Raw genomic sequence first — 25575 nt, 5'->3', positions numbered from 1 at the left:
TGGCATATTCTTTGCACAATAACTTTTTATTTTTCAGCTGACAGAAACACAACAAGTCTTGTTTTAGTTTGGGACAAGTTAATGTTTACAGTGATTAGTGTAAAAAAAAAAAAAGTTTTCAATTGTCATTATAGGTGTGGTAATAAAATTTTTGGTTTTACATGAAACCTGTGTTTTTAGTGGCAAAAAAATGTGTTTTGTTTTATTTTTTTCCACGTTAACTTAGACCCTTATTTACTTAGGACTTGACTATTTTTCAGATTGATCGTCGATCTCATGCACTTTCAATACTTGTATTGTAGTGCACAAAAACTGTCACAGCCTGTTATGCAATACTTCTCACAAGGAGAAACAGGCCATCGTACCTGGCAGACTCAGATCATTACCGGTTGCACAGTACCAATGGTGTTAACCATCTAGATGCCGCTGTCGCTATGGTTTAATTACTTCTCGCATGGAAGTACTTTTCGTAGGTTTATTGTCGCTATTGACAGTAGCTTCTAAGAAGTTAAAAGGCCTTGATCGTTGTCAACACTGATTATGACCGATGCAGAAAGATATAACAACCTGCTGCACTGGCTGGCTGCCGGCTCCTATCTTCTCAGACACAACTGAGAAGCTCACAACAGGAAAAGCAGACTAAACCAGCCAGCTTCACTATGATCGGTCCATCTGTAGAAGTTCGTATGGCAAAGGAGCAATACTTCCCAATGGAATCCACCACTGCTCCAGCAATCTCAGATAAGACCAGAAGTAATTGTGTGTCTTCAGAAGCTAAGTGACTGGCTGTCAGAACAAAACTACCGGTGCGATTACGTCCCATTCATCAGCCAATTGACCGCTGCAGTCAATCAGTGGCATCAGCTATGAGGTTATTGACTGTTGGGATGTTATTTCCAATGCAGACAGGGGCCATCGGAGCTACAGCTCTGGAACAGTGGGGATTCCAGTACTAAGTATTGTTTTCTTTCCATAATGATCCCCTCGTTCTGTAAACTTTTCAAAAGTAACAGAAAACCACTAACCGGATAGGTTGTTTCGCATTGCAGAAAAAAAATAGATATATATGGGAGATAGCAATCAGAAATATGGCATTGATTTTCATGAATAAGAGAAAGGAAGGGGTTCTTTTATCACTTGTTAGGGGCTTTATTTGCATTTTATCATCAAATGTTAAGATTTTGACTGTTAAAAAAAAAAAAAAGCAGCAAGATATGTCATTGTATTTTTAATTTGTCTACAATATAAAAAATAAATATAAAACATCTAGTCCTGCAATGGCTGCAAATGGAAATGTTGGAATCAGCAGTTTGCTGGTGATGTAAGAAGCTGGACACAAGGATTGACACAGTTAAATGTTCTATTATTTAAAAGATTCTTGGGTTGAAGATTTATATCTTCACTGATACATAACTGTGGTGGTATTAATTACCTTATGGGGGTCTAGTATCAGATATTTAAGCTGTATTTGATTTCTCAGCAGACATGGGGTTATGAATTCTATTTAAGAGACCAAAGAATTTACTCAAGCAATAAAGAATTAAAGTTGAATGTCAACTCAAAAACCATGCCAGAAGTTTACCAGACAGCCAAATGATATATTAAGACCGTGCATTCTGTTAAATATACCTATACTATTTTAGTGACAAATAAATGGATACAAAAATACTATGGAAGTGTAAATCATCACTGGATAAAATAGAAATTAAAGTTGCCACTGAAACTGGACTATGAAAACATACAATTCCTTTGTGTGCTTACTTGGTGTTGAAATACATTAGTGTAAAAAGTAGAGTAGTGGGTGAGTGGGCACCCAATTGCTTACAGTCCCACAACATTTCTTCCGAAATGCAGCTGGATATTACATAACCTGTGGAAGAGAAATATCCATAAATCACTAACATACTTAAGTCAGCAATACAGCAATAAATGAACAAATATTAAAATAAACCTACCAAATGGATTTACTCGAGGGCAATATCCCTTAAGCACTTCATGAAGTTTTTCCAGAAATTTAGAATAATAAAGATCGGCAAAAATGTTATCAATCCTGTTGTTGTCAAACATATGCTGGAAATGGAACAAAAGAAAATCATTATTCTTCTGGTAGAAGCTTAACAACTTTAAATTTCACCTAAAAACTCTTACAATTTAAGTTGGCCCTCCTATTAAAGGCTCCTAAAAAATATTAATTTGCATATTATCAGTATTGGGATTCATTTAGAAGTTATTTTTCTTGCATATGAAAACAAATCAATAGGCATTCAGACCACCTCTCCACTAACAGTAGCAAGCATCAGGGCCTAATTGTTTAAACTGATCCAAGTCCTCTATTGATGAGGATCCACACTCGCTATATACTAATGTAGTAGAAAATGGGAATACCCTTTAACTTTTTTAGCAATTTATGCCACAAGTTTACCAGTTGCCCTTCTTCCTTAGACCACTTTTGGTTGATACAACTACAAAATCATTCTAACACTATGCAAAAATTGGATTTCGTACTTGCCATAAAATCCCTTTCTTTCTGAATACATTGGGTGACACAGAAGAGTGGGTATACGCCCTGATATTAGGAGGCTTGACACTAGGTGAAAAAAAGGGTTGCCTTCCGCTTTCCTTGGACACTAGGAAACTGTTAAAATGTCAACAGCAGTAGATAAAGCCAGAGATTAGGAAAAATATTTAACGGAATAAACAGAAACAGGAACCAACAGGACCTGAACCTGGAAAAGAAAAACATATAAGCCACATGAAGCCAGAATGGAAACCGGGAGAAGAGAACCAGGAACGGGGTGGAAGCTGTGTCCCCAAACATATGCAACGAGAAAGGGATTTTAAGATAAGTAGAGGAATAGAATTTTCTTGTTAACAGCATTGGGAGACACTGTATCATAGGACAGTGTAGTGTAGCAGTAAGCGTCCAGTCACTAAGACTTCTAGATCTAAACTTCAGCACATGTGCATGGATCCCTTACAGGCTCTCTCATCACAGAGTAATGTAATTTTGTGTGGGGACGAGGACAGTAGCTGCACATTGGATTATATTTGTCCACAATGAAGTTGTGCATGTCATCGCATAACCCAATAAGGTGAGCACCCACCTTTTTCATTACTCTTACTTTACTGTCCGAATATACTCACCCTATGTGGGCCTTTCTTTTGGGCTCATTTTGCATGCCCCCTTTCATGGATTGAGAGAGGAAGGCTAGGCTACTTATGACATGGGTCAAAGACCAGACCGATATGGACAGGGCCTCGGTATATAAGGAGCCTGTGTGACCGCGTGGCAGACATTTCTCACAGCACAAAGTAAGTAACTAATGCAACGGGTAGCTATCTAGGAAAGGGTGGGTGGGGATGAATTCCCAAGAAGAGCGCATGGCGCTTGGAAAAAAATGAAAATAAGCCCAGAAGAGCACCCATGGGTACCCAGCAGAGGTTCAAGAGCCGTAAAACCAGGAATAAATCCCCCAAATTGTGCTAGTGGCTTAAGACAGCTGGATCTTTTGTCCGATTGCTTTCAAAATCTTGTAGAGGAAGGAGACAGGAAAGGAAAAAAAAAGAGGAAGACGCCGTGCCAGCAGATATGCAATCCCAGCCTGGACACAAAACCAGGGAAAACCAAACCCTCTACAAGTAAATAGCTTGATCATGAGCCAGGCAGATAGAACCAAGCCAACTTAAGTGCAGAAAAAAGGTTGTGGGGCTACCTGCATCTCTAGAGTGGGGAACGAGGCCCCAACACTCAAGAGAGAAGGTAGAGCGTGTACCAGGGGACACCTATGACCGCCAAAATCCTCCCTGAAAACAGCACTAAAATTCGCCAGAGTCCGAAACAGTCATGAAAAGTGAGTAAAAAAAACAGCCAAAGTGGCTGTAGAAAAGAAATTTGGGGGTGGGTAAAGTTGTGAAAATAGTCTAACAGATAGTAGGATTGGGGAAAGGGACGGGGAAAGGGACAGGGGAAGGGTGGTACAGAGGAAATAAAGTGGAGGAGACCCCATGCGATAGACCGTAAACAGGTCTTATAGATGTTGAGGGTGGTGGGAGGAGGGGACAAGGGGAGAATTATAGTCACCTATCCAACCTCTTGAGAAGCCCTCAGGGTATTGCCTTTGGTGGTCTTGCAAGAATCTTGGAAGACATTGATACTCCGCTGCAGAAGCAGTCTAGTGGACAGGTGACCGGTGACAAAATGGCATCTGCAGGAAGGTACACTACTGTATAGATCACAGTGTGTCCTCCCTGGGTTGGTAAACAGAGTAAAGGACATTAGGATCACCTGGGGGAAAAAAACAGGAAGAAAAAAAAAAAAAAAAAAAAAAACACTTGCATGTCCACCTCCTATGGAGATTAGGTAAAAATAAGTTGTCTAATGTCCTAGGAGAGTGTATAGCCCACCAGGCGGAGTGATCTTTTTTTTTTCACCTATTGTCGAGCCTCTAAAATGCAGAGAGTATACCCATGGTCCTGTGTCACCCAATACTATTTACGAAAGAACCTACATTTGAGTGATGCTCTTACCAAGTTTTCTAGACATCACAATCTACTCAAAGATGCTCGGATGGTTACATTACAGTTGGCCATTTTCCAGGCTCCAACACATCAAATTTGTAACATATGAATACACCACAGTGTTTGTTTTCTTGTAAGAGCACAACGTTTTTAGATATGTGCAGAAGGTGTAGATAAATGGGTCTTAAATTTTGTTTCTGTTAGACAATTTGCACATTTCCCAGAGGAGCATTGCAGCTTTAAAAGTCTCCTCACCTTGACATGATTAACATATCTCTCTCAGCAAGGAGAAATGTTACCCCTTAGATACCGGTCTGACGCCTCTCACCCAGCCAAACCAGAACTCACACTTTGCACTGATGAGGGGCAGTACCCCAAAACACAGTGTCTGGTTCTGGTTCTGAATTCTATCCCAAGTCATGTGATAAGGCTCGTTAAAGGGTCACTATTGACTTTTAGGATTGCTACTTCCTGTAGGTAGCACTAGAGCTCTAGTCCTCTTCCTCTGAAGAGACAAGTTCCTGTGCACTGAAATTTGTAATGTAACTTGGTTAACCAAAGTAAGCAAACTAAAGGATGTTGTAAAGTTTGATTTGGTGTTTCTTTAGATTGCATAGTTTAACAGTTGTTTTGAGAAATCTGGCATATATTAAGACACTCTTGGCTAAATTAGGCAGCTTTAGTAAATCAGCCCTGTGGGTACTTAATTTGTTAATACACCTCATAGCACTCATTCATCATACACTTTACGTCAAAATACTGATGTAAAACACTTTGAAAAGTAATGAATCCTTTGGGAAATGACCATTGGTGTTTTCACGCCAGTTTGAAGCTGCTCTGTCAAAATAGACCGAGCTGGAGAAAAGCAGGGGCAGAAGAGGCCGTGGCTATGCCCGTTGAAGTTAACACCATAAATGCTACGCCAGTCCCGGACTACAGTAGCATCTCTGAAAATGCACACTCTACTGCAGAGATGCACCAAACTGAAAAAGTAGTTCATGCTTTTTAATGAATTTGGAGCATCGTATTCCAGTAAGCTCTTCATTTAGACTGGCATGCACAACACCAGTCTTAAAGCGCACCTCTCAGCAGGATTATGCTCAGAAAACCACATACACTGTCAGGTGGGCGACTTTGCACTGATTAAAATGATACCTTGTTTAACGAAATCCGTGGTTCTTGTGTAATTTTTACTTTCAGTTTGAAGATAATGATATGCTCGTGCTCCATGGCGGCCTGGGAGGGTGGGGGAGGAGATGGAGAGGAGGTAGGGGAGGAGACTCTATCCAGTGCGCTGCTTACTCATTCATCTGTATGCCCTTATGACAGCTCACTGTGCCTTCACTGACCTGCCTCCTATTTTACATAATGCATCTAGTAGTGCAAGGCTAGGTAAACTAAGAGGCAGGTCAGTGACTGCACAGTGAGCTGTCATAAGAACATACAGATGAATATATAAGCAAAGCACCAGATAGGGGCAGCCTGTGGGGGGGGGAGGTGGGTTCTAAGCACGAGCGTATCATTATCTCCAAACTGAAAGTGAAGATTACACAACAACCACAGGATGGATTTCATCAAACAAGGTATCATTTTAATCAGTGTAATGTCACCCACCTGACAGTGTATGTAGTTTACTGAGCACAATCCTGCTGACAGGTGCGCTTTAATGATTCAACTCCTATGTGTCTTTTCTCAGTGCCACTGAGTAGTTGTTGTTCTCCTAGCACACTTTAGAGAACTGGCCATACCACTGGTTCTAGTACCAAATCAATGTAGCGCTGAACTGTGAGTGCCTGTAATGAAAATCAGAGGGGTCCATACATTGTGCCACCCCCACCACAGTCCCATGCATGAGTAAGAGGAGTTAATGTTCCTCCCTGAAAGCCTCTTCATGCGGTTGCCCATGTGGTCTCAGACCAATCTCAGGGCATCAATGCATTCAAGACAAAAACCAAACTCATCAGTAAAGAAATTACACTTCCATTTCACCATCTAGTCTCCATCTGGTGAACACACAGCACAATTTCACACAAACGCAGCATACTTATTTTTGTACACAATGTTTGACTCCTTAGGCTTGGTATTTGATCTAATTTCCATTGCGATACAGAATGGATCACTACGAGCCATTTTTCGAATCGGACAAGACAACATAGGCAACGTGGGAATGTCACAACATTACTAATCCCAGGATTATTGGCTACAGTGCCAAGCTCCTCTAATTTTCATTCCAGGTAGACTAACAGTTGGCGTTACATTGATTGGTGATGGTGGTACAGCCACTCTTCAACATCAGGCAGAATGCTGATCGTGTTACTGTGAGCAGTCTGCATGACCCAAATGAGCTACGTCTCCAATGAACACATATGGAACGTCATTGGACAGCAATTGCAAAGGGAGCTGCCAGCAGCAGATCTTGATTATTTGCATGCCTAAAATAATTCAAACAAACATTAATAACTTCCCTAACAGCATGCTAAGGCATGTATTTCTGTACATGGTGCCCATGTTCAATACTGAATAGATTTTGAAAACTGTTTAAATTTTTCCATCCTTGCATATCATTAATATGGCTGTCAATTCTGTGATTTCCATAATACCATAACCTTTCCCTGTTGACATTGCAATTTCAATTATGAGAAATTTAGAAAGACACTGGTTTACCGATAACATTTGTAGTCATGGCTAATTTCTCTAAAGCTAGCATAAAAGAGCAGTCCTACCTTCTGTACACAAAGGAGCAAATAAAACATCATATCTGCATCATATGGAGAACCATCATGCCTCTTGGCTTCTTTGGTTATTAAACATAATCCATAATTTAATTCAGCGATTGGCACAGACAGCAGGTCTTCTTTGAAAATTAAAGGTCTTCTTTCTGGAAAATTAAATAAAACAACATTGTTTCATTATAGATGTGTTAGGTTTTTTGTGTGCACATGTACCTCACACACACCTAACTCAATAGTAGCCTCCTAGAGCGTCACCATTCCTGCGACGTTGGCACTGCTAGTCTCAGGTGGTTACGTGACATTGTTGAGTCACATGACCCCTGGAGCCCATCAGCGACCACTGATCAGTTGCAGCCCTTCAGAATACTGTCAGAGCGGACATCGGTTCTGACAGCATTGCAAAGACTGCAGCCAATCATTGTTCTCTGATGAACTGCAGTGGTCAAGTGACTCAATGTCTTGAGACTCACAGAGAATATTAGCTCGAACATCACAAGAATGGTCTCGCTGTGGGAGGGGAGTATCAATTGCTTTTATTTTATATGGGACCCTGAAATCATCAACCCCATCACGATATCCGTGGTACATGTACGGGGCATATCGGAAGTGGGTGTATAGAGCGGATTCCCACAACGAGCCCGATCCATACCAGACACATGATGGTTGTGTATTATGGCCAGGTCCTGCTGCTAACAATCGCGGGTGTAGTGGTGCTCCGCCCGCCATGGTTAACCTGTTAAATGCTGCTGTCAATCTCTGACAGCAGCATTTAATAAGCGCCCACATACATGTGCATCATTCTCTTCGCCCATCAGGGTGCCCATGACGTGATCGCATGTCGCCAATGCGTTGTAATGAAAGCTGATGACCACCAAGCCTATCAGTACAGAGCTCCTTTGAAACCCTGCCTGTGGCTGAGCTTCAATGGAGATTGTGATTTCTGCTATATTCAGCGATGCCATAGCATTGCTGTATATAGCACAAGCAATTAGATGATGGCATCTTCAAGTCCCCTAAAAGGACTAACCATAAGAGTGAAAAGTATAAAACCAAGAAAAAAAAAAGGTTTTAAAAATATATGAAAAAATAGAAAAACACAAAGTTCAAATCACCCCCCTTTTTCCCCATTGAAAATAAAGGTATTAAAATACACATGTGGCATCGCCCACGTTCAGAGAGGTCTGATCTATCAAAATATAAAAACAATTAACCCAATCGGTAAATAGAAAAAGGTTAAAGAACGCCAAAATTAAAATTTGTTTGGTCATCGTAATTCCACAAAAAAAGGCTGCAACAAGAGATCAAGAAGTCACATATATCCCAAAATTGTATTAATATAAATGTTGTCTCGTTCTGCAAAAAAAAAAAAAAAAAAGTCATCACACAGCGGCATCGGCCAAAAAATAAAAATATTACGGGTCTTGAAATATGGCGACAACCCCCCAAATTTTTTGGAGAAAACTTCAAATTTTCTTTTACCACTAAAATAAAAAAACTGGACATGTTGGGTATCACCGTAATCGTAGTGATGCGGAGAATCATATTGCAAGGTCATTTTTACCACAAAATGTACACAGCAAAAACAATTCCCAATAAACCATGTTAGAATTGCGTTTTGTTTTTGTTTTTTGTTTTTTTCACAATTTCACAGCACTTGGATTATTTTTTTTTTCCCATGTGGTAAAACGAATGGTGTAATTCAACAGTATAAGTCAACCCACAAAAAACAAGCCCTCATATGTCTATTTGGACAGAAAAATAAGAGCTATAGCTCTGGGAAGAAGGGGAGGAAAAAAATAAAAACACAAAAATTGAAATTGGCTGTGGCGTAAGGGGGTTAAGATAACTCCTTTAACAGTTAAATACCTGAGCCATATAGCCATTAAATGAATGTGTAAAGCCTTTCTGCCACATAAAGGCTGGCTAAACTTTTTAAATGGGTAAAATTGTAAACTGCTCGTAAAGACAAGAGACTAAGCAATACATATTTTATTAAAAATCCTCCTTAATGGAGGGATTATTCATTTTTAAATTTATTGCTCGCTGCCATGCTTACAGATCATCAGTGGCTGATGTCTTAAGAACGAAGCATTTGCTATAGAGCTTGAAAGCGTAGCTCTGAAACTGGTTGGATCACGGAGTCCGACAGGCTTCTGAGCCCTTGTGGCCCTCTAACACTACAGAAACAAAGTTGCCTTTGCTTGCAGAATGTGAGAGCCCAGTCTAGAACAGCAATGTATCCATGCACTTCCCACAGAAGGAGCAATAGGGGAGAGGCAGAGGAGTGCTACGATCCTGTAGAAAGATGATTAGACAACTGATAGAATAAAGTGAACGGTTGCTTGCGAATGTATTGACCCCCTTGGTATATTTTGTGATTTGCTACCTCACAACCTGGAATTTCGCTGGGGTTTTTGAGGGTTTGCATCAGTTCATATAAAGAACATGCCTACAACTGTGAACATTTGGTTTTCTTTTTATTGTTAAGCAAACAACAAATAGGTCAAAATAACTGAAAACTTCAGTGTGTATCACTATTCACCCCCTAAAGTCAGTACATTGTAGAGCCTCTTTTTGCGGCAATAACAGCTGCAAGTCGCTTTCCTCAAGGCAAAACTGCTCCAGCTCCTTCAAGTTAAGGCCCCGTCACACTTAGCGACGCTACAACGATCCCGACAACGATACGACCGGTCAGGGATCGTTGCTGCATCGCTATGTGATCGCTGGTGAGCTGTCAAACAGGCAGGCTCACCAGCGATCAGGGGAGCAGCGACATCGTGGAAAGAATCTTTCCACGATGTCCTGCTCCTGTTTACCAGCCTGCTGAAGCAGGAGCAGGTTGCTAACCATGATAAACAGCGGGTTACTAGGGGCACACGCGCACGTAGTAACCCGCTGTTTATCATGGTTACCACTCTGCTACGGTGAGCGGGAGGTTACTGCTCACCGTAGCAGAGTGGTAACCATGATAAACAGCGGGTTACTAAGTGCGTGTGTGCCCCTAGTAACCTGCTGTTTATCATGGTTACCAGGCCTGATCGTTGGTCCCGCTGGTCACACACAGCGATGTGTGCTGACCAGCGGGAGGGCAAAGACCAAAAAAATGGTCCAGGACATTTTGCAGCGATCAGCGACCTCACAGCAGGGGCCTGATTGCTGCAAAGTGTCACACACTGCGACATCGCTGGTGAGGTCGCTGTTGCGTCACCAAAACCGTGACTCAGCAGCGATCTCGCTATGTGAGACGGGGGCTTTAGATGGTATCCTCTGGTGAACAGCAATCTTCAAGTCTGATAACAGATTCTCAGTTGGATTAAAGTCTGTGTTTTGACTAGGCCACTCCAAAACATTTTCATGTTTCCCACTCGAGTGTTGCTTTAGCAGTATCTTGTTGGAAGGTGAACCTCTGTCCCAGTCTGAAATCACTGACAGACTGAAACAAGTTTTGCGCAAGAATATCCCTCTATTTTGCACCATCCATCTTCCCTGTCCCTACTGCGGAAAAACATCCTGCGCTGTCACCACCATGCTTCACTGTGGGGATGGTATTCTTGAGGTGATGAGCTGTGTTGGTTTGTCGCCAGAGTGTTTACTTTGGTAACCAAAAAGCTCAATTTTGGTCTGATCTCATCAGCACCATCCTCCATACATTTGGGGAGTCTCCTACATGTTTTTTGGCAAACTCAGAAAGAGCCTTACAATTTTTGTGTATAAGTAAAGTTTTTCTGCTCGCTCTTCCATAAAGCCTACCTCTATGGAGTGTATGGCTTATTGTGGTCGTGAACAGATACTCCAGTCTCTGCTTGGGAACTCTGCAGCTCCTTTAGGGTTACCTTTGGTCTATGTGCTGCCTCTCTGATTAATGCCCTCCTTGACCGGGCTGAGAGTTTTGGTGGGCGGCCCTCTCTTGGCAAGTTTGTTGTGGTACCATGTTCTTTCCATTAGATGATAATGGATTTGATTGTGCTCCGGGGGATGATCAGAGATTGGGATATTATTTTATAACCCATCCCTGACTTGTACGTCTCAACAACTTTGTCCTTGACTTGTATGGAGAGCTCCTTGGTCTTCATGATGTTGTTTGGTTAGTGGTGCCTCTTGCTAAATGGTGTTGCAGCATCTGTGGCCTTTCAGAAAAGGTGTGTATATACTGACAGACCATGTGACACTTACATTGCACACAAGTGGACTTCCTTTCACTAACAATGTGACTAAGTTAACTGCTTGCACCAGAAATTTTTAGGGGCTTCATAGCAAAAGGGGCGACCATATATGCACACGACAATGTTTAGTTAGTTATTTGATCCCATAAATTTATTTTAAGCCTATATTTTTCTAATTTCACCAACTTAGACTATTTAGTGCTGATGCATCACACACAAATCTGATTACAAAAATATTTATACACAGGCTGTAATGTAACAAAATAGGTAAAAGGCCAAAGGGGTGAATACTTTCACAAGCCATTATATGTGCTTTTATTCTATCAGAGTTTGGAGTGGAAAGGGGACAAAGTAAAGTTGGTTAAGTGACAACCATCAGCTTAGTAAAGATCTCTGCAGCAGATCTTCTAACTTGATTGTCTAATTCACCTTCCAGTTAAACTTCCTTTTACAGAGTATTTAGCAGATTAAGGTACCTCCTTTGCTTAAATGGTTTTATAGATTATAAAAACAAGGCTATTTTACTTCAAAAACAGTGCCTCACCTGTCCAAAGGTTATGTGTGGTATTGCTGTTCAGGATCATTGGTGGAGCTGAACTGTAATACCAGATATAATCCTTGGACAGGGGTGGTTGTTCAAAAAAAAAAATCAAGAAAGAAGCAATAAGTCACTGATGTCAAGCAGCTCCTGACACTTATTGGGTCCCTGCTGGTCTGTTCCTATCTCAACTCACATAAAATGACCATTCGGCCTATGAATGCCTGCAGAGGAAACTTGCTGTAGGCTGTAACTGGCTCAGCAGGACGTCCTTTGTGTCAAGATGGTAACATGAAGTATGGACCTGGGCAAACTTGTAACAGGGGAGCGTAAAAATGAAATAATTTTTTTTTCTCTGATGGAAATTTTTTTTATTTTATTGGAGGGAGTAATAGAAAAAGAAAAGTTTTTTTCTGGCTATAACTAATAATGTTAGCTCTGGCCAAGGAGTTTCTATAATAATTAAATTTGCAAAAAAATCTAAAAAGGTTGAATATAAAATGCACCATTAAAGTCACAAAATAAAAAAAAATAAAAAGAGAAAGTGAGAAACATTGGTCTATTGCCCCATTAGATATACCATAAACCTGCATTTGTTACAACATCATCATGTATTATTACATTTCTGTAAAGGATTCTGAGACATGCTGCCAAAATGTTAGTATGTATGCATACTTCCTAACCACGATGGTTTGTTCTCAGCTTCTTTTACAGTCTCAGCATTCTTAACCTGTGCCCAAGTCTTCCAAAACAAAGCTCCTTCTTCTGGCTTAAGGGTGCAGGGAAAATTAGCATTATTTTGTAACCGCAGCTGTGGCTCAGATGGCGAACACTGTACACCTTGAGGCTTAAAAACAAAGGGAACAAAGCACGAATATTAAACATTTTGGCGTTGTAATAGTAGCAGAATATTTTAGATACAAAACAAACATGCAGAATTTTTGCTTTCAACATCATGAGTACTTAATAACAGACCTATTTAATTTTTTTAAGCATCAAAAACATTTATTTGTAAAGTGTAAAACACAATGCTAGTGTGGTGTGTGATAAACAAATTCAATGTCCCCTTTGAAGTCTTCCCTATGAATTCTGGCAGTCCTCGACTTACAAAACATCAGACTTACGTATGACCTTCACAAGAGGCCAGGACTTCCATCTGCATCCAGGCCTCGGAAGTCACTGCATGTTTTAACATTGCGACGTCCATAACATGCGCCGCGACCTTATGATGCACAGTGACCTCTTGACCTTTGGCCTGGAAACAGTCCTGGTCTATAGTGAAGAGGCCAAAAAGGCGGCACACCCAGGCTTCGGAAATCACTGGGTATCAAAGGTCGAGGCACATATCTTGGTGTCACAACCTTACAACACATTGAACTCCAGGCCTGGACACTGCCAGAAGTCCTGGCCTGTACGGATTAGGCCGGAGATGCGGCTGAAAGAAGAGAACCAGACAATATGCAGTGAGCAGAGAGGTCAGTGATTAGTTATTTGGACAGTTTTGTTTTTTTTGCTGGCCCTGTACAATCTTGAATAGAAATTCAGGCTATAAATCTGCAGAACCCATCTAGTTTTTAACTTAGGGACTGAATGTAGTATAAAGAAGAAAGTTCACATACATCTAGAAGGTGCAGTAGTGAAGAGTTCTGGACACCAACAGTAACATCTGCTAGCGTTGCATTATAATACAGCCTTCCAGTGTTTAAATGTTCTCCTTTTAATCAGCACTGAGAACAGACTACACTGTACGAGACCATTTCGGCTCAAAATGGATTGCTCTAAATTTTCATAACATTTTTTTTCTTGGTAAATGCTACATTTCCAACTATTTACCAAGAGATCACCTTTACAGCATTGTACAGTCTAGTGATTATCTTTAATCATTCTGTCACTATTCCCAAAATATATGTCATTTGGCTAGTATTACCCCATTTAGTTTTTCCTTTCCATCTGAAAATTCACAACATACTTCTAAGTTGGCAGTGCAGTTGATGTGATTTTACCACTGCAGTCCATCAAAGACTGAAGCAGCAGCAGCATTGGACCCAGGAAGGGTAAGTAAAGATCAGTTTGTTTGTTTTTTTATACATCTATCAACAGTTTATGCCGAAAATACGAAGGCAGAATAAAATTGGGTCAGAGACCCAGATTCTAATGGCAAGTTATTTGTTTGGCTTTATTGCCCAAAAATTTGGATGCAACTGTTCCTTAACCCCTTCACCTCCAAGCCAGCTTTCACCTTCCTTACCAGGCCAAATTTTACAATTCTGACCAGTATCACTTCATGCGGTAATAGCTCAGAAATGGTTTAACGTGGTTCCAGTGATTCTGACACTGTTTTCCGTGACACATTGACACATTGTACTTTATGGTAGTGGTATATTTAGGTCACAAGTGTCAAACTCTGGCCCGCAGGGAGGTTAGATTTGGCCAGCGACACCAGAACCACCACCCTTACGTGGGGCCATTATATTGTGTGGAGGACTATGTGGGGCCCATTATACTGCATGGAGGACTATGTGAAGCCCATTATACTTTATACTGGTTGGCTCGCAACTTTGTCCAAGTTTTTCATTTTGGCCGTCTGTGTGTTTGAGTTTGACATCCCTGATTTAGGTGGATATTTTTTGAGTTTGTGAAAAGATCTAAATTTTGGTAAAAATTTAGCAATTTTCAAACTTTTAATTTTTATGCACTTAAATCAGAGAGTTATGTCACACAAAATAGTTAACATTTACCATAGGTCTACTTTACATCAGCATCATTTTTTAGGGTTAGGAAGTTATAAGGGTTAAAAGTTGATCTGCTATTTCTCATTTTTCCAACAAAATTTACAAAAACAATTTTTTGGGAGTGACTGAGGGGCCTATATGACAGAAAATACCCCAAAGTGACACCATTCTAAAAACGGCACCCGTCAAAGTGCTCAAAACCACATTCAAGAAGTTCATTAACCAATCAGCTGCTTTACAGGAAGTAAAGCAAGGTGGAAGGGAAAAAAATGAAAATTTAACTTTTTCCCATAAAAATGTTTCTTTAGCCCCAAATTAATCATTTTCACAAGGGTAAAAAGGAGAAAATGGACCATACAATTTGTTGTGCAATTTATCCCGAGTACACCAATACCGCCTATGTGGTGAAAAACTACTGTTTGGACCACACGGCAGGGCTCGGAAGGGAAGGAGCGCCAATTGAATTCTGGAGCACAATTTTAGCTGGAATACATTGCGGATATCATGTCACATTTGAAGAGCCCCTGATATGCCAAAAAAAAAAAACAGAAACCCCCAAAAGTGACCCCATTTTGGAAACTACGCCTCTTAAGGAATTCATCTAGGGGTGGAGTGAGCATTTTTAACCCTCAGGCGATTCACAGAATTGCATAACATTGGGCGGAGTAAAAAAAAAAAAAAAAATACCCTTCTTTCCAGTAAAATGTCGCTTAAGCTAAAAGTTTTTAATTTTCAAAAGGGATAATACGAGAAATTGAAAGGTACCATTTGTTATGCAATTTCTCCTTAGTACGCCACTACCCCAAATGTGGTCAAAAACTACTTTTGATGCACAGTGCAAAGCTCAGAAGGGAAAAAGGGCTATATGGAGTTCAGGTTTTACTGGACTGGTTTGAGGGTGCCATGTCACATTGGCAGAGCCCCTGAGGTGCCACATGTGCCTAACAAAATTTTCTACCATTGAGCGGTGAAGAAAGAATAATTACATTTTTACCAATAAAATGTTGTTTTAGTCCCAAATGTTTAATGTTTATGTAGTCTAATAAGAAAAAATGGACAATGGACATTTGTTGTGCTATTTCACCTGAGTGCGCCAATTCCCTACATGTAAATCAGGAAAAACTGTTCAGGGACAGTGAGAAACTCAGAAGGGAAGGAGCGCCATATTATAGTGCAGATTTTATACTGTTCTGGTTTGTGGGTGCCATGACCCACTGGAAAGCCCCTGAGGTCCCAGAACAGCAGAACTCCCCACAAGTGACCCCATTTTACAAACGACATCTCTCAATGAATTCATCTAAGGGTGCAGTGATCATATTGACACCATTGGTGTGTCAGAATTCTATTCCATTGGGCAGTGAAGAAAAAATAATTACATTTTTCACATGGGCAAATGGGTAAAAATGACACCAAAATTTGTCTCACAATTTTTGCTGAAAGTGGCAATACCACTTATGTGGCTGTACAGCACTGCTTAGCCACAAGGCGAGACTAGGTAGGGACGGAGAGCTATTTGCCTACTGGAGCGGAGATTTTCCGAGAATAAATTGCGGACTCCATATACAGAGCCCCCAAGTGTTAGAAGAGCAGAATCCACCCTCAAGTGACCCAATGTTGAAAATTCTAACGCTTTGGGAATTGCCAAACATGTGGATGCTAAATGTGGTTTAGGCACACTGGGGCTCAGAAGGAAAAAGGGCATTTGGAAGCGCAGTATGTAGGTGGATTTTTTTGGAGGGAAAGGAGGGGGGGGGAGGGTCGAGGAGCCATTTCACTTTTCTAGAAGCTTTGTGTTACCAGTATTGTGGAAGCCCCCTATATTTCCATTAACAAATGACGGGCCTGAGTGAGTACTTGCTTTTTATGTGGACTAAGTTGAAGCTTTTATTGGGAACATTTTACAACACATTTGGTATCACATTTATCCTGCTCTCTACGCTGAGCACTTACTTTGGGGTTTCCATCTAAGTCTCAAGTGACGTGATTCAGATGAAAGTCCGATGGATCCAACCACTATAATGAGGCAACACAGTTACTCTGGACTCTGTCTGGCATCTGTTCAGCAGTGTTATTTTCAGAGGTGCACAAAACTGTGGCCAACTGCGCTTTTTAGCACGCTTAAAAAGACGGACACTGGCGGATCAAAGGTCAGACAGAGTCCACTGTGTCTCCATCTGCCCCATAGGGAATCTTTCATCGTGGGTTCCATCTGAATCATGTATTTCAGAGATTTACACGGAAATCCCATTGTAAGTGCTCAGCGTAGAGTGCAGGATAAACATGAGCCTTAGGCCATGTGCCCACGTAGCGTTTTTGCGGCGTTTTTACGACCGCGAAGATGAAGACTACAACTCCTCTTCATCCTGGCTACCACGCGGTGAAAAAAAATAAATAAAGTTAAAATAAAAAAATCCTGTATACTCACCTCTCCGGTCTGCTTCCGGCGTCCTCTTTCCTTGGCGTCCCGCGGTGTACTGGCAGGACCAGCGTTGACGTCATTTAGTCAGCTGATGGTCACGCGACCGCTGACGTCAGCGGTCAGGTGATGGTCGCATGACCATCAGCTGACTAAATGAAGTCACCACAGGTCCTGCCAGTACACCGCGGGACGCCGAAGAGAGGATCGTCGCCGAGAGGAGACTGGAGAGGTGAGTATACAGGTTTTTTTATTTTTAACTTTTTTTTTTTTTTTTTACACTATAGATGCAGCATTTAAAGCATCTAAGTTGGTCACACAATATAAATCCATACCGGTTGCATGGATTTATATTGTGTGACCAACCTGTCAAGCACTTTTCCAAGTGATGCTCAAAATCGCTTGGAAAAGTGCTGGAAAAAATGCATGCGAAAACGCATGTAAAAACGCTTCTCTCTGGCAGAAAAAAAACGCATGTAAATCTGCATGCGTTTTTTTCTGCCAGAGAGGGAAAAACGCTCTGCATCAAATCTGCTACATGGGCATATAGCCTTAGGCTGTGTTCACACGATGCGTATTTCATGCGTTTCCGCGGCGTTTTTGCAGTTGCGTAAACGCATGAAAAACGCATGGTAGAAGGGAAGCAATGTTCCCCAATGGAAATCCGCATGTGCTGTGCCCATGATGCGGATTTTTCCGCAGCGTTAACGCTGCGGTCAAAAATCCGCAGCATGTCAATTAATTTTGCGGAAACGCGGCGATTTCGCCGCCATTGACTTGCATTAGAACGCGCCAATTCCGCAAGACAGCATTTGTACTTGCGTAATTGGTGCGTTCTAATGTGCGGATGGTACCCGGGTGTGGAGGAGAGGAGAGTCTCATCCACACCCAGGTACCATTAAAAAAGCTGTAAAAGAAGAATAAAATAAAAAATAAATGTATTCTTACCATCTGTCGGCCCGCACAGCGCTCCCGCTTGGTTCCCGGCACTTGCAGTGAGTTGTAGGACCTGCGGTGACGTCAGAGTCATGTGACGGGTCACGTGACGCTGACGTCGGCAGGTCTTTCAATTCAAAGTTGCCGGCGAGGGAGAACAGATTGAGCAGGACAGCGCGGGCCATCGGAGGTAAGTATATACATTCTCTCGGTTCACACTGTATAAATCCATGCTGTTTGCATGGATTTATACAGTGTGACCTAGTTATCAAGCACTTTCCAGGCGATGCTAACATCGCCTGGAAAGCGCTTGTCAATCTGCATGCGGAAACGCATGTGAATCCGCATGTATTCTGCAGGAAAAACGCATGCACAATCTGCATGCGTTTTTTCTGCCAGGGAGATGCAGAAATGATGCAGAAATTTTCTGCTTCATTTCTGCATCGTGTGCACATACCCTTACTGTGATTTTTGTGAGGAAGAATGACCAAATCAACAGCAGGTCAAGAATTTGTTCTTATTTTTACGCCGTTCCTTGTGCGGTATAAGTGATTAGACTGCTTTATTCTTCGTGTCAGAGCGATTACAGCAATACCAGATTTATATCATTGTTTTTTTTGTTTGGCAGCTATCACATACTAAAAAAAACTTTTTATTTGCAAAAGCAAGTTTTTGCGTCACCATATTTTGAGAGCTGATGTTTTTATTGGTACCATTTTCAGGCACAACTTTTTTAGCTTTTAACTCAGATTTTTGGGAGGCAGAATGAACAAAAACCAGCAATTCAGGAATAGTTTTTCTTTAAGCTGTTCCAAGTGTGGTGAAAATTGATGAGGCAGATTTATTCTTCGGGTCAGCATGATTACAGCGATACCACATTTATATAATTTTATGGTTTTTTAGGTTTCGTCTCTTTTACACAAAAACTATTTTATATAAAACATAATTATTATTTTTTATTTTTTTTGCATCACTGTATTCTGTGAGATACAGCTTTTTTTATTTTTCCACTACTAGGACAACCCCTTCTTAAACTAAATGTTCGGCCCTCTATAAAATAAACAAACCTACACTCAGCTCCCATGCCGGCTCGGTTCTCCGTACTCGCGATCCCAGGGCTGTGATGTGGTGGAATGACACGTTATGCCCGGCGCATAATCAGCGCTGGTATCACTGTCCCCGCCTTCGGACAAACTGAACATGAAGAGGACTCTTGGGCTGCAGCTGATCCCGGACTTCCGCTTCATGTTCAGTTCGTATGAAGGCGGGGACATTGTCGACAGAGCTGATTGGGCGCCGGGCATCATGTGTCATTCTACCGCATCACAGCTCCAGGACCACAAGTGCAGACAGCGCTGAAACTGAGCCAGCACAAGAGGACACTATACGTTTTTTTTATTTTATCAGGGCCAAACATTTAATTTAAGAAAGGGTTGTCCTTGAAGGAGCTGTATGGCGCCTTGTTTTTACGTGACAAGATGGCATTTTCCACAATACCACTTTTATTTACATACGTCTTTTTGATTGCGTTTTATTTCACTTTTTTTTGACGGTGTGATGAAAAAGCATAGTTTTTTGCCTTGTTTTTTTAATTTTTTTATGGTGTTCAATGAAGGGTTTAACTAGTGTGACAGTTTTATAGATCCGGTCGTTCCGGACACATAGCGGTACCAAACTTGTGTACTTTTGTTTATTTTTGTTTTTACATAAAAATACGTGTAAAAAAGTATTATTTTTTTTTATTATTTTGTGATTTTTCAAAAAATATTTTTACAATTATTTATTTATTTTTTTACTTAGTCCCTCTATGGGACCTTAACTTTTATCACTTTGATTGCTGGTATAATGCAGTATTGTAATTCTTTATACCTGTCTGTGTTTCACTGACAGAAGCCTCTTAGACTATGCTCTCATTATTGTCTAGCAGACTTACCATAGCTTGTAGACCTCGGAGCAGTCATGACAACGATCAGGCCCTCGCGATGACGTTGTGGGGGTGCCGATCAGACGGGAGAGGGAGCCCTCTTCCAACCTCCTAAATGTTGTGATCAATATCGATTGTGGCATTTAGGGGGTTAAACAGCTTGGGGCGGTGTTGGCACCGCTCCTGGCTGTGAGAGCCCGGGCTCGGCTATCATGTAAGCAGGGTTCCCAGGGGAGATTGAGCGGTCACAGCTCCTGTGCCGCGCTTGATCACCATGACATACCTATACGTCATTGGTCGGGAATGCCTATCCGACCACGACGTATGGGTACGTCAAATGTTGTGAGGAGAGTTAATGTTGTGAAGGTGATCTCTTGATAAACGGTTGGAAATGTTGCACTTGACAGGAAAAATGTAGTATTGAACCAAGAAGTCTTGATAAAATACTTTTTTGTTGCAACTATACCAACACTTTCAATGATGAGCTCCTGCTAGGTTATCCTCAGTATTCATAAACTTTGGCTACAATACCCTCCATCCATCAACATCTTTCAGCCTATGCGATGCTGCAGCAGATAAAACTAAAACCAAAGTCCAAAATCTTTATCAATTGTTTTGTAATCTTTTCCAGCCTGATGAGAAACAACTCTTCCTCTAAGGTCCTCAGAAATGTTGTTTGTTCACACCATGATACACTTCCACAAACAAGTGTACTGAAGATCAGACTTGAGAGATCGCTGTTCTTTAAATAAAACAGGTCGCCCACTCACAACTGATTGGTATTTTCAAGCAAAGGGTTGACAAACTCTAATTTCATTTTCAAGTTACCGTATATTCCGGCGTATAAGACGACCTGGTGTATAAGACGACCCCCCTACTTTCCTGTTAAAATATAGAGTTTAGGATATATTCACCGTATAAGACTACCCCTTTTCCAACGCATACCAAACACCGGTAAAAATTAAAAAAAAAAACAGATTTGAATTTAACATGGTCCTTTTTTAATTTAAATTCTTATGACATGCAGGTATATAGCAGGAAAACTGTCACTCATAAACATATTAAAATAGGGGGGACCCCACGTCATTTTTTGGGGGGGTCCCCCATTCTAATAGCTAGTAAAGGCTAGGTATTCAGCTGGGGGCTGATATTAGTAGCCTGGGAAGCTCCGTGGGTATTACCCCCTTCCCAGACTTCAAACATCTGCCCCAGCCGTCTGCTTAACCTCCGCTAGAGACTATAATGATGGGGGATCCCACGCCAATTTTCTTTTTAAAAAATCCTTTATTTTAACACTAAATGACAATTGAGGGGTTAATAAAGATGCAGTCCCTAAATTATTATTAATTTTGTAATTAATTTTTCCCAAAAATGTTGACGTGGGCTTCGCCATATTTTTGTGTCCAGCCAGGTAGAGCAGGCAGGAACGGGCTGCCCCCAACCACCAGCTGCCTATTTGTACCTGGCCGGACACAACAATATAGGGAAGCCCTTTTTTTTTTTAAATAATTTCATGAAATAATTAAAAAAAAAAAAGGCGTTGGGCTTCGCCCTATTTTTGTGTCCAGCCAGGTACAACTAGGCAGCTGGGGGCTGGAATCTGCAGCGCAGGGAGGCCCAAGCTTTCTGGACCCCCCCCCCCGCTGCAAATTGCAGTCCGCAGCCACCCCGGAAAATGGCGCGTTCATAGAAGCGCCATCTTCTGGCGCTGTACCCAACTCATCCAGGGCCCTGGTGCGGTGGCTCACTGGGTAATAAAGGGGTTAAGGCCAGCTTGGCATGATCAGCTGGCCCTAAGCCCGAAATTCATGGGGTCACGCCAATATTAGACATGACCGCCATGAATTTCTAGTAAAGTAATTAAAAAAAACACAAACACCCAGAATAAAGTCCTTTAATTGAAATAAAGACACAATCCTTTATTGTTCTAAATTAAACCATACTTACCGTCACGCCCATTCCAGCTGAAGCCAACGATCTCCTGCAATAAAAGTAAAATAATAAAGCAACCTCATCCTTACCTCTCCATGGTTCCCAGGACCGGTCCAGCTCTGCTACATTCACATGACAGGCTGCACCGCAGCAGAACGCTGCCGTTCAGCTTGCCATGCGGCAGACACTGAGAAGCGCAGGCATGCTTGTGCTCCTCAGTGTCTGACTGTGACGGCATCCAGATGAGCCGAGATCATGTCCAATGAACTCGGCTCACCTCATGCACGTCACTGACAGCGTGGGAAAATTCTCCTGCTCCCCGCATGCGCAGTAGAAGTTTCCCACGCTGTCAGTGACGGACGTCCAGGAGGTGAGCTGAGTTCATTGTCGTCTCATCTTTATGCCGTCACAGCGAGACACTGAGGAGCGCAAGCATGCCTGCGCTTCTCAGTGTCTGCGGGATGACAGGCTGGATGGCAGCGTTCTGCTGCGGTCCAGCCTGTCATCTCGATGTAGCAGAGCTGATGCGGTCCTGGGAACCATGGAAAGGTAAGGATGAGGTTGCTTTATTATTTTACTTTTATTGCAGGAGATCGTTGGCTTCAGCTGGAATGGGCGTGATGGTAAGTATGGTTTAATTTAGAACAATAAAGAATTGTGTCTTTATTTCAATTAAAGGACTTTATTCTGGGTGTTTGTGTTTTTTTTTTAACTTTTACTATGGGGTTAGTAATGGGGGTGTCTTATAGACGCCTCTCCATTACTAACCTGGGCTTGATGTCAGCTGGCATTATAAGCTGACATCAACCCCAGCCCTATTACCCCCTGCCACCGCACAAGGGCAGCGTGGAAGAGCGAGGCTAAGTGCCAGAATTGGCGCATCCTATGAATGCGCCATTTCTGGGGCGGCTGACGGCTGGTGTTTCTAGCCTGGGAGGGGGCCAATATTCATGGCTCCCTTCCTGGGCTATTAATATCAGCCCCCAGCTGTCTGCCTAGCCTTTGCTAGCTATTAAATTAGGGGGGACCCCACGTCATTTTTTTGGGGGGTCCCCCATTTTAATAGCTAGTAAAGGCTATGTATTCAGCTGGGGGCTGATATTAGTAGCCTGGGAAGCTCCGTGGGTATTACCCCCTTCCCAGGCTTCAAACATCTGCCCCAGCTGTCTGCTTAACCTCAGCTAGAGACTAAAATTAAGGGGAACCCCACGCCAATTTTTTTTTAAATAAATCCGTTATTTTAACACTAGATGACAAGTACAGTAACCAGCACTGTCACTGTACTTCATATATATGTGACTGACATGTTTCTATCTATCTAATCTATGTGTGATGCTCTATTCTGTCTGTTATAAATTGTCGGGTACCGCTGCTGAATTGCCGGCCGGCTTTTTTAAAGAGACAGTGCATGAAAACACTATTATTTGTTTTAATAAATCCTTTACACTAAATGACAAGTACAGTAAGCAACACTGTCACTGTACTTCATATATATGTGACTGACATGTTTCTATCTATCTAATCTATGTGTGAAGCTCTATTCTTTCTATTCTAAATTGTCGGGTGCCGGCTTATGCCGCTGCTGAATTGCCGGCTTTTCATATATTGTCACAGAAGCGATGCGAACTTCCCTGCTCCGGACACAGCGCACCGCTTCTGTGACAAGTGAAAGCTGTCGGCACAGAAGCCCTGCGCTGTGTCCGGAGCTGGGAATACGCAGCGATGTGTCAGTTTCAGCACAGAAGCGCTGACTGTCTGGACCTACCGCCGCCGTATTTTAACTCCCTCCACCTTATATTAACTCCGACATGGCAGGGATACGGCCACGGCAGCTTATTAGCACCCCCAGAGTATCCCCGCATGTCAATTTCTGAAAGTTCAAAAGCATTACCGGCATATAAGACGACCCCAGACTAGACAGAAGATTTTTCAGTCTTCAAAAGTCGTCTTATACGCCGGAATATACGGTACCTGATAATCCTATAGGTTCACATACTTTGGCCCTTCACAGACATATGATATTGAAAAATTTTCCTCAAGTGTAATATTTTTCTTATTTGAAACTAAACATTCTATCTGCACATAATAAATTAAGAGAGTTGTCTAGTAAGTTATCAAATAAATAAATGTAACGAGTACAACCATTATGCCAATACTGCACCAACTTGAATATGATGTAGCAATGTTCCAATGTCAGTAGTTAAATATAACGTTGAGGCGGTCTCAATATCCAACAGGATGAACCAAGAAATATGTCCACCAGGATAATCCACTAGAAAGCACAACAGCCAGTGGCAATTTTCCTTGCTGTTTCTTGGCATTCCAAGGTGGAGCCGCGAGTATCCAATTGTGACACTATTCTCTACGATGTGCAGCAAGGTCCACATACAATTCAACATAAGTCTGAGATTCATGGTCTCCTTCATCAGGCATCCCTGAAGGAGCGTGTGCATCTTAACATTTAATTGGGTCACCATATTGGATACTGAGACAGCCTCGACGTATATTGAACTACCGACATCAGGAGATCTTATTCAGGTCGATGCAGTATTGGCATAACAGCTGCACCTAGGTTACATCTACAACTATGTACAGTGGGTGCGGAAAGTATTCAGACCACTTTAAATTTTTCACTCTTTGTTTCATTGCAGCCATTTGGTAAATTATAAAAAGTTCATTTTTTTTGCTCATTAACCCCTTTCCGACGTGGTACGTAATAGTACGCACCACATCGGCACCCCCTATTCAGCGCGGGCTCCGGAGCTGAGCCCGCACTAAACCGGGCACTTCAGCAGATTTATACAGCTGACTTGTGATCGCAACAGCCACGGGTGGAATCGCGATGCACTCGCGGCTGTTAACTAGTTAAATGCTGCTGTCAATCTCTGACAGTGGCATTTAACAGCACCCCGCAGGAAGCGCGTCACTTACCCCGCCCATCGGCGACCCCATCATCGCATGTCATCGATGCGTGGACATGACAACCTGGGGTCTGCAGAAGACCCCTGTGGTTGTCATGTAAAGATTGCTATGAGCGCCACCTAGTCGTCGGAACTCATAGCACAGAAGCATTTCTACTACATACAGGTGATCTGCTCATCGCCTCTATGTAGCAGAGCCGATCAGACAGTTCCTGCTTATAGTCTCCTATGGAGACTATAGCAGCACGCAAAAAGTGTAAAATAAATGTTTTAAAAAATATTTAAAAAAATATAAAAAGTTTAAAATCACCCCCTTTTGCCCCATTCAAAATAAAATAAAAAATAAACTCCACATACACATATTTGGTAACGTCGCGTTCAGAATAGCCCGATCTATCAATATAAAAAAAGAATTAATCCGATAAGTAAACGGCGTAACGAGAAAAAAATTCCAAACGACAGAATTGCATTTTATTGCAATGTTGCTGCGACCAAAAAAACGTAACAACGGGCGATCAAAAAATCAGATCTACACCAAAATGGTATCAATAAAAAGCGGCAGCCCGGCGCGCAAAAAATAAGCCCTCACCCGGCCCCAGATCCCGAAAAATGGAGACACTACGAGTCTCAGAAAATGGCGCCATTTTTTTTTTTTTTTAGCAAACTTTGGACTTATTTTTTTCACCACTTAAATAAAAAAAAAATCTACACGTTTGGTGTCTACGAACTCGTAATAACCTGGAGAATAATAATGGCAGGTCAG

The 25575-nt window shown here is 41.8% G+C and overlaps 1 protein-coding gene across 1 annotated transcript in view; it reads right to left on the bottom strand.

Annotated features, from left to right (window-relative positions):
- LOC141165973 (transcriptional regulator QRICH1-like) overlaps positions 1 to 25575 on the bottom strand; it is a 74713-nt gene that overhangs the window by 14006 nt on the left and 35132 nt on the right. Inside the window, exons 4-7 of the mRNA XM_073652120.1 lie at positions 12627 to 12798; positions 7242 to 7396; positions 1956 to 2070; positions 1762 to 1870 (exon numbers count right to left, since the gene is read on the bottom strand). Of these exons, the coding sequence (XP_073508221.1) occupies positions 1762 to 1870; positions 1956 to 2070; positions 7242 to 7396; positions 12627 to 12798 (551 nt within the window). The remainder of the gene's footprint in view (positions 1 to 1761; positions 1871 to 1955; positions 2071 to 7241; positions 7397 to 12626; positions 12799 to 25575) is intronic.

The sequence above is a fragment of the Phyllobates terribilis genome, unplaced genomic scaffold, assembly GCF_046119375.1.
Source record: "Phyllobates terribilis strain yellow unplaced genomic scaffold, ASM4611937v1 Scaffold_11__3_contigs__length_659146591, whole genome shotgun sequence".
NCBI classification, from domain to species: domain Eukaryota; kingdom Metazoa; phylum Chordata; class Amphibia; order Anura; family Dendrobatidae; genus Phyllobates; species Phyllobates terribilis.
This window is presented reverse-complemented; position numbering and strand designations above follow the sequence as displayed.